General features: G+C 37.1%; 1 protein-coding gene across 1 annotated transcript in view; it reads right to left on the bottom strand.

The window, feature by feature from the left end:
* Window positions 1-449: 449 nt before the first annotated feature.
* Window positions 450-10,644, bottom strand: part of RAP1B (RAP1B, member of RAS oncogene family) — a 72,344-nt gene continuing 62,149 nt past the window's right edge. The window contains exons 6-8 of the mRNA XM_024218275.2: window positions 6,672-6,815; window positions 4,733-4,848; window positions 450-1,699 (exon numbers count right to left, since the gene is read on the bottom strand). Of these exons, the coding sequence (XP_024074043.1) occupies window positions 4,762-4,848; window positions 6,672-6,815 (231 nt within the window). The 3' untranslated portion in view covers window positions 450-1,699; window positions 4,733-4,761. The remainder of the gene's footprint in view (window positions 1,700-4,732; window positions 4,849-6,671; window positions 6,816-10,644) is intronic.

Genomic DNA, 10,644 nt, shown 5'->3' with positions numbered 1-10,644 from the left:
TTTTAGAGATAAGATCATTGTATAAAAAGTCAAACAATAGTTACAGATAACACTTTCAAGTACCCCAAAACAGCCATTGAACATCAAAATCCCTTTTTATAGATTACTTCCTTTAGTAAGTGTTTTTTCCACAGGGAAAGAAAAAATTCAATGTGGTACCACTAGTGCTCTGAAAAAAAGAGAACGCCTCCTTGCCACTCCCCCGCCCCCCATGTCTAGGTAACACTAGACAACATTTGTAGTCCTGGTCATCAACTGGCATTTACTCACCCATATTAAACTGGATGAATTCCTATGGCCTGTGTTATGCAGGATGCCAGACTGTACGATCATAATGGTCCCTTTTGGTCTTAAGATCTATGAAGTCTCAGTGCAAAATGCACATTATGTTTAAACTTGTTAAACCCATATTTACTGGCATTGTTAAAACACTACACAAAACATTCAAGTAGTAGATAATTGTAATGCAAGCCCTTGCATGGCAATCCAAATTTATTGAACTACTGATGCTAAGTCATACAAAATTGCACCACTTTTAATTAAGGCTTTTAGTTTACATTTGGCCACCTCAAAGCAGTTGTAACATTAGGTTGGTCAATTTAAATACTGTGGCTCCCTGTTGGATATACACACAATCTTTACACCCAAACGTTAATTCATACAAAGCAACAAGGCATTGTTAAATAAATCAGCAAAAGTTAATTACTGCAACTTAGGCCCTGTGACCAATTACACATGATTAAAATTACTTCCCACATTCACATCCACAGTACTCTTCCACCATTTAACATCTCAACCAAAACGTTACACATGTAAAACAATCACTAACAGGCAAAAGTACTAAAACCTGTATATTTGGTATTGCAAATACACTTATGCATGAGCAAGCAAGGGAATTAACAGTGAGAATCTACAGCTGCAGAAGCCTGAAAATGATTTACAAAATTGTTAAATCATTAAAAAAATCATTTTAAAATATACACTTCTTGTTGTAGACCCCCACTGTACACACAACTATAAACATTGTTCCCTATGTAAACAAGGAAAAGGAAACATACAATAAAAGGTTGAAAAGTCTGGACATTTCCTTCCCAACAGATATTAAAGGCAATGTCTTTAGTCAGACATATGAAAGGACTCATATTTTAAAGACTAGATCACTGTCTCCACAGGTTTTTCCTAAAATTAAAAAACTAAAGCTGTTGTGTTAATCAAAGCGGTTTTGTATAATATGATGATGATGATCCTGTATTTCTTTAAAAAAAGTTACAATAAGCTACAAATACCGATGAAGCAAAGTTATCTGGAGTAGTCTATATAGGAGCTCTTTGGACTTTCTTTTATTATGCTAAAATAGTGGTGCTTTCAGGATTTACATTATTGTACTCTCCAATAGAAAGTATGGGGATTATTGAAGTATACAGTACACAGTTTTCATACATGTACAACATTGGTGGATGAATGTCTCTTATCAGTAATACTGGATGTAGGCTCTGGTTTTACCAGTTGCATACACTTAGAATATTTATAAGTAAAAATCTCTCGTGACACTGGAAAGTGATTAGAATGTGCAAACTGATGTAGTAGCTTTCATCCACTTCTTAAAGGGTACCACCACAGGAAAGTCCATTTAAAATGTTGGTAGGTTTAATAAAGTTGGAATGCTGGCACTGTTGAATTGGGCAACAGTTCTTCAGACCTGTAACGATGAAACAGGAGATTAGTATTAAAGCACAGTTTTCTAGGACTGAAGAGTTCTGCATCTCAGTGTAACTAAGGTGAATTAAATGCTACTTTCAAAATTTACTAAGACCCTAAATCAGTAGTATATATAAACCCAGTGACATCAACTTGAAATTTAATGAAATTTAAAAGTGAAATACAGTAGTAATTTTAGGTGCAACTTGCAACAATAGGTAAAAAGTTTGATTTAAATTATCTCCCTTTTAAAAATTATAAATATCCGTTACCTAGTACTAACATTTCTCTTCCCCCCTCCAAATCAGATCTCAAAATTTCTGCATTTTGTCTGAAACAGCTCATGCACATGCTTAGGAAACACAGGACTCAGCTTTCACGCTGGAAAGTTAAAAGTTGTAACAGACATTTATACCAGCAACTTATTTTTTCTTTAAGTCATGTGAAATGATGCATTTGACAGATTTTGGATCAGATATAATGGAAGACTATTATAAAAATTGTTAAAAGGGCTCTGAGAATTAAGTTTTTTTAAACTTTCCTAACATTTTTATAGCACACTTATACTAAATCGGTTCATGAACCGATTTAGTATAAAAGCCCAACAAAATGGATTTTAAAGATTTTTTCCACATGTATTTTGGTCAGAAGCAAAATTTTACCAGTACATTAAACACAATTTAGTTATAAAAGGAACCTTATAAAAGGAAGTCAGATTGGTTGAGGATATTGTGAGAAAGGGGGACTAGCTCTATGGGCCAATCAGCCAATGTGTCACCTAAACTGAAGTTTTATTTAAAAAAAAAAGTACATTTTTATAAGTGTATTTTTATTACTTGTGTACAAGTGTATTACCTGACCTTTTTACCTCAATACTCCAAAGTTATGTGGGTATTCACTGTAATTGGACACCTTTCACTTTCACCCTTTCAATGAAAACAGCCCTGGAAGCTGCCTCTTTAAAAAGAAAGTTTCAGAAAACTAATCAGATGGAGAATTTATGATAAATTTAGAAATGGGAACGTAGCATTATATGGGCAAGAGAAAAACAAAAACAAAAAAACCTACCCAAAGAGGTACCTCAGGTTTATTACAAAATAAAAGTGTAAATTAAGTATAGTTTCTACCTTTATACCTTCCTTGTTAAATATTAAGAAGCAATGAAAACCAGGAGTTTAAGTTTTCCTTTAAACATTTCTTTCAATATGCTCTGCCTATTGTGTTTAGTCACTAGTGCAGTCATGTGAAGAACTACAATCTCTGACACTTGGATTTGTAAAGACATTAATTTGACAGGCAAAAAAAACCCACCCCCCAAAAAAACAGGTGGATGCTGATGCCCCCATAGGCACACCATTTGTCAGTGTGAATTTAATGAGATTAGGGCTAATATAGGCAGAATGCATTTAAATGACCTTAAACACTAGCATTGATCATTTGCTATAACAACTTTGTAAACCATGGGATTCTGATGTAGAGTGATTGAAGTGGTGAGACTATGCAGCATCAAAGTATCAAAACCCCAATTTGTAGCACCAGGTTTAAAATTTCAGTAACTCAGCCATGAAAAAAAAAAAAAAAAATCTTTCCCGTTTGCTTGATTCCTGGATATTTACACTGGTGATGAGCCCAAACCATGCAGTTAGGGTATGGATTATTATTAGTGCATAGAATACTGCCACTTCTACCAGTGTTCAGGGGCATCTATCTGGGGTTTTGGTCCAGACCCATCAGTTTACTTTTTTCTTGCCAATCTCTCCAGATGCTTCTGGAACCAAACAATCTCAAATTTTATTTGGATTCAGACACTTCACTCAGCCTAGACTGTTTTTTGGCCAGATACTGGAAAAGAAAAGACAATGCACTGTCTAAATTTTAAGACAGGTCTGCGTGTTATCACTGTACTAATGATACCATAGCTCAGAGAGCAAAACTCCCTCCTCCCGCACAAGCTTCAAATACACTGAGTGGGAGGGATGAGACAATCCTGTACCAGAACTCTGAGAAAGAACAGAACTGCTGAAATGCAATCCTATCCATTTGAACAGGCTACTGAAGGGGGACAACAGACATGAAAGAATCAAGATGAACAGGTGATAGTTGTCCAATGACAGGACAACCATGAGAGTATAGCATTGTCTCCATACCCACACTGAAAATGCAAGTGACCAGGAAAAAGGAAATTTGAGGACACCCTGTGATGTCAGTGACTCACCAATTTCTCAAAAATCTTGCCAAAAAAAGTGCAGGTTTAAGCTTGCTCTTAGCCTTCTTAAACTATAAGGCATTAGTTAATTGTCACACTAAAAAAAGTTAATCTAGTAAACCAATAGCTCTAGGTAAAAAAAGTTTCAAGGAGTGATGCATATGAAACATGGATTGTCCAATAGCTCACTTCCAAATATACACGTTGCAACATCTTTCTTTTTTTAAAAGACTAACTCCTCTATCAGGACAACGTATGTTTTTAAGTTACGGAAACCTACACAAGGCTCTTACAGTCCAGAGCAAGTTGTTAAAAAAAAAAAAAACAATAGCTTAACACATTCTGTAAGCCTATGCACATATTTACAGCAGATCACAAAGCAAAAGATAACATTTTAGCTGTACAGTGGTATACTACAGTCTTCCAGAACTGCAATTATTTTGTCAGTAAGATACATTTTGTTTAATCAGACTTCATACAAGCCTGCCTATTTTTGGCTAGTTACATTTAATGCTTTAAGATATCTCATATGATATTTACATTTTCTGATGTCTATGCAAGGTTGTTTCTTTAGTCCGTCAAAAGATTTTGGTCCATCAGTGCGAGAGGCATATCTTATGCATGCCTTTGTATTTGACTCTGGAATGGCAGAGCCCAAAAAACCTATTTCAAATACTTTTATTTCTATGTTAAAACAAATAAAGTCTCTGATCCTATTTTGCACTCCTATTACTTGAATAGCTAAATTGAACCTTTGAAAACAGTTAGTGGTAGGTCAACAACAACAAAAAAGCAGAGAAAATTAAGAAAATAAGTGAGCGAGCTTACCTGGCTCAGAGCTACAGTACATCTATGAATTAAAGTAGCTGACATGATGACTTTTTGCGTGCTTTTCCAGGCACTGGAGTTTTTCTGTTAATTTGCCGCACAAGGTCATAAAAGATCTGTGAACACAAGAAGTTCTTAGTTTAGGCAACTTAAGCCACTTCTCTGACTTTTAGCCTTTACGCTTTTCATGCATTGTTCACTTAAAAATGTGCACATTTAACCTTCATGTTTTGAGACCTATTTAAAATATGAGCAGATACTTATTTGTTTTCTACCTCCCCCTCTAGTTAAAGCTGCCAAGGTTTTTTCAGTTTAACTGGAAGTGAGGTATAATACCTCACTAAGCATCAAGAGCAGCTTGTCTTGCAGGCAAAGTTTCCTGTAACCACATATATTTGAACTGTATTTCACACTCCAACATGATTAACTATATGCATCGTTTTGATTTGTAATTAAGTGTTCAGGTCAAATACAGTGGACAAAATTGAGCCATAAGCAGTTTATGTACTTTTTATAGAATTACTCCTCCTAAAGAGATAATATTTCTTTAAGAGAATTCTAGTAGAATTCTATTGTATATTTTAGACTGTTACATGCTTTGTAACCAGTCAGGTGTAAGTTACACATTTGATAAGATCAATTTAGTGTTTAAATATATGAAAAAAATCAGTCTAATTTAATAACTCGTTTAATATCTGAGTACTATCCTGATTTTTAATCAAAATTAAAGTTTAATTCAGCAGCTTCCTCAGGGGTAAAATATGGCAATAATTGAAAAGCTCATAGCAAAAAAATACATAAACTAGGACGAAAAGCGTAGGAATACATATCTAACTGGAATTGTACAAGGACTGGAATTTCGTGAGAACACTAATTTAGATGCAAGTCAATCAGTTCTAAATACTACAATTAAATAGCATGTGCTTCACTTATAAATAAGGTTCTGTCTCCCCCCAATATCATCTCCTCTCAATCTCTGAATGTCTTGCAACAAGTTCATAGGTTGTAGCTGCACTAGTAGTTATTTCCTGGGCATTTTCCACATTGGAATATTCTATTCCTACTTATTTCTACTGCATGAAGTTCTAATCCAGTGATTCTCAAACTTTTGTACTGGTGACCCCTTTCACATAGCAAGCCTCTGAGTGCAAACCTCCTTATAAATTAAAAATACTTCTTTATATATTTAACACCATTATAAATGCTTGAAGCAAAGTGGGGTTGGGGTGGAGGCTGACAGCTCGCGACCCCCCTCCATGTAATTACCTCACGACCCCCTGAGGGGTCCCAACCCCCAGTTTGAGAACCCATGTTCTAATCCAATAAAATATATTAAATCCATTTGGTTAATGGTAAAAGTATCTATTGGCTAACAGGTAGTCTCCAGAAATTCTAAATAGGAAAATACACATTAGCTATGATATAGTTTAAAATTAGATATGCTTAAGGCCTACAAGACCCCAAAAGATCATTTATATTAACACAATTGGTAACAACATTTGTGCAAGACATTTCTTGTGGCAGGGATACTCCCTAGTGGTCTCCAAGAAGCTATCCTGTAGTTCCATCTCTATCACAAGAGTAAAAAAAAAAACTAGAAAAAGCAAGAACAAGTGTTCTGCCCAATGTGTTTTCAATGAACAATTGAGTACAATAATGAAATGCTTGCATGTTCAGTGAAAAATCTGTAACAAGCAGAAATAAAAGCAGTTGCAAGCCCAAAGCCGTAAGTTTATAATTAGGAAGCTAGCTGTAAACACCTAGGTAAGTCTTGATTACAGGCATCTGATAATGTAAAATTTCTTGCAGGGTACAATTCTGCCCACTGAAATCTAAGGGAATTTAACATGAAGTTCAGAATTTTGTTTTTAGACAGCAAGAAGCAGCAAGTTGTTAGAAAAGCAATTCATTTGTTTTTTCATAAGGTATTAAGCCTTACCTCATTAACATTTATTTTTGATTTTGCAGAAGACTCTAAGAATGCACAGTTATTCCATTGCCTTGCTAGATTCTGTCCTTGCTCCTTTCCCACAACTCTTTCATCTTCCAAGTCACACTTGTTGCCAACTAGAATCATTGGCACCTAAATAGGACAGATATTTTAATTTATATATAAAGTTGAAGCCAGAAGCTGAATCATTACAACTGATGGGAAAAAAAGGGCAGCACAAGAGAAACCTGGTATCTTACATGAAGCAGATTTTTTGTGCTACTTGTTAACAGTTACATCAAGTCATTTTGATTTGAAGATGATCGGGTTACAGAACTGTAAACTGAACTGTTGATTATCCCAGGATCTGGTCACATGTGCAAAATACTTCAAGTGAGTTCGTTTTATTAAGTCAGCTCAAGCTATTCACTCCAAGGCCTCTCCTAACTAAAGACTGCCAGCTGTATTCAGCTAGTGAAAAAACTATTTGACTGGTTAAATTACAAGTTGAGACCACACAACTCCTGTTCAAGTTTCCCACCCTTACTCAACTTGAACTCTGACTTCAGAAGGGCATGTGAAGAGATGGAAGGCAGCAGTTGTATGGGTTTATTTGACATGTTTTACTACATTGTAGTTAAAAAAATTTTTAAGTGTACACAATGGTTATATTTTTCATAAAGAGCAAACACCAAAAAAAATAATTCTTCCAAGCCCCCAGAACCTTGTTTTCAGCCATGTTATGGTGGAAAGGTTGCTCTTGCACAGTCAACCATGTATAAACGGATAGCCACAGTATTAGCGTTTTGCTCTAATAGGAGGCCCACATCAAGAGAATTCACCCCTTCTGGTGCGGACCTTACATAAGTTCTTTAACTAGGTGGATCTTTGTTCTGAAAGGAGTGATGTCACTACTTGACTGAAACTCCATCTATATATGGAAGCTTCTTAATGAGCAACTGCTCTTAATGAAAGGGCTACCTGGAATTCTCTGGACCATGATACCCTGAAACAGGGATTTTTTTTTTTTTTAAATAACAATTAGCATAATTAACCACTGGAACAACTTAAGGTTTGTGGTGGATTCCCCATCACAACATTTAAATGAAGATTGGATGCTTTTCTAGAAGGTATGCTTTATAGTTCAACAGGAATTTTGGAGAAGTTCTATGGTCTGTATTATACAGGAGGGTTGGGTTAGATGATCAGAGTGGTCCCTTCTGGCCTTGGAGTCTACGAATCCTCCAGGTCCTGTTGGACCAGGATTCTTTAGACAGTGTCTGTGTTGTCTAGTTTGTATCCCTGTGTAAGACTCCTTCACTGCACTTACCTGAATGGCTATCAGCAGTGTGCAGTATTTACTTTACAAGAAATTCAACAGTGAATTATTCAATTCCCAAATTTCACATTTACCAGAATGTTTACAGATACAGCATGAACACAGCCAGTCATGTTTTGTCAGTGAACACGTTCAATACCTCATCTATCCAAGAAGTCAATGAACACTGCACCGTTTCTTAAAAGCATTTATTTTTAAAAGCATTAAAGTGTCTTAAAAGTTCAGTCGAATAGTGTTAAAGCACAAGAATAAGGCCAAATGTATAGCCAAATTTTTGGTTTTGATATTGAATTTAAGTTCATTTCCCTAACCCACCAATGCTCCCTCTCACCTGCATACATACCTATTCATACCTTTCAACTACTGCCAAGGTAGACTAAGTGCAGCAGTAATCACAGCAGCATGCCTTACTCAGAAGTAGGAGTGAGAACATATTTTGCTGTGTGGAATAGCCAAATTCAAAGAAAGAACACCAGTGAAATAAAAAAAATGAGTACCTCAGAAGTATCTCTCGCCCCATAGTATCTGAGCACCAAAGAGAACCTGCTTCATAGGGTAGGGAAAGATATTCATTCTTCTTTCCCAGCCCTCATCAACATTCAGAAAGACCCCTCCACTCTAAGCAGCCAAGAGGGAGAAGTAGATTGGGCTCTGACTCTATAAACTGTGCACTGTGAGCCATATACGGCCCTCTAATTTCACAGATATTGCTGGGACTGCGAACTGAACACTCAAACGTTTCTCCCGTGCGCTCAAAAGCCACGACTGTGCTCAAAAGGAAAAAAGAAAATCTTTAAGAAATATTGATCTGCATCCCTCTATTTCTCCCTCAGAAAGGAACTTCTGAAAGTGTCAAAATTTTCTACTCTAATCCTCCAAAAGTTAGCTTTACATTGAACTAAGAACAGCATTCCAGGCGCCTCTGAAGTATTTCAAGCAAGACAGCTAGAGGACAAGTGAGCTACCCCTCTCCAGCAGCTGCAGTATTTTTCAGATAGCTCAGTAAAATTAGGAGCCGATTTACCTTCTGAAGATATAATCTATCAGTTATCCAGATGCCTGCAAAGTTTAGCAACTGAACAGGAACAGGGAGAAGGTAGAAGCAAAGGCAGAAAAACCCAAGACCTGTGTGTGTTTTATACATTAGCAAAAGGAGGGAGTAGAGGAGAGATTCACTATTTCCTTTGACACCTTATTTACATAAGTCAATGTTAACCATTGTAATAAGCCAGAACCCATGACAAGGTTAGTGATGTGTCATGCATTTTTTAATCAATTTAAACATGGTTAAGACATCAAGCCTCTGAAACCAGCCAATTAGAATATTTTGTCTAATGCCCAGAACCATAATGTTTAGCTGTTAGTTACTGTACCAGTAAATGCCTTTGTTTTGCTCTACTAATAAGGCAGTCGCAAAAGCAATTAAGGGAACTCATTAAGACCCCAGAATTAAGATGCTGTGATGCACTTTTTTTTGCTCACATCACCTCTGACCTGCTATCTTCTGACTTTTACATTGGAGACAGAGCTGCAACATGACAAGAACAGCGGCAAAGGTAGTCTGGGAATAAGACAACAGGCAACCTCTAACTGTCCAACAAGAGCTGTGGCCTCAGTCAGAACAGTGAACATAAACATAAGAACAGCCATACTGGGTCAGACCAAAGGTCCATCCAGCCCAATATCCTGTCTCCGACAGTGGCCAATGCCAGGTGTCCCAGAGGGAGTGAACCTTACAGGTAATGATCAAGAGATCTCTCTCCTGCCTTCCATCTCCACCCTCTGACAAACAGAGGCTAGGGACACCATTCCTTACTCATCCTGGCTAATCGCCATTAATGGGCTTAACCTCCATGAATTTATCTAGTTCTCTTTTAAACCCTGTTATAATCCTAGGGTATGTCTACACTACCTGCCAGATCGGCGGGCAGCAATCGATCCAGCGGAGGTCGATTTATCGCGTCTAGTCTAGACACGATAAATTGACCCCCAAGCGATCTCCCGTCGACTCACCGACGTGAAGACACCACGGTAAGTTGATCTAAGTATGCTGACTTTAGCTCCGTTATTCACGGAGCTGAAGTTGCGTAACTTAGATTGATCCCCCCTAGTGTAGACCAGGCCCTAGCCTTCACAACCTCCTCAGGCAAGGAGCTCCACAGGTTGACTGTGCACTGTGTGAAGAACTTTCTTTTATTTGTTTTAAACCTGCTGCCCATTAATTTCATTTGGTGGCCCCTAGTTCTTATATTATGGGAACAAGTAGATAACTTTTCCTTATTCACTTTCTCCACATCACTCATGATTTTATATACCTCTATCATATCCTCCCTTAGTCTCCTCTTTTCCAAGCTGAAAAGTCCTAGCCTCTTTAATCTCTCCTCATATGGGACCCGTTCCAAACCCCTCATCATTTTACTTGCCCTTCTCTGAACCTTTTCTAATGCCAGTATATCTTTTTGGAGATGAGGAGACCACATCTGTACGCAGTATTCAAGATGTGGGTGTACCATGGATTTATATAAGGGCAGTAAGATATTCTCCGTCTTATTCGCTATCCATTTTTTAATGATTCCTAACATCCTGTTTGCTTTTTTGACTGCCGCTGCACACTGCATGGACGTCTTCAGAAAACTAGCCACG

The sequence above is a fragment of the Terrapene carolina genome, unplaced genomic scaffold (assembly GCF_002925995.2).
Source record: "Terrapene carolina triunguis isolate 2854851 unplaced genomic scaffold, T_m_triunguis-2.0 Scaffold68, whole genome shotgun sequence".
Taxonomy (NCBI): domain Eukaryota; kingdom Metazoa; phylum Chordata; order Testudines; family Emydidae; genus Terrapene; species Terrapene triunguis.
This window is presented reverse-complemented; position numbering and strand designations above follow the sequence as displayed.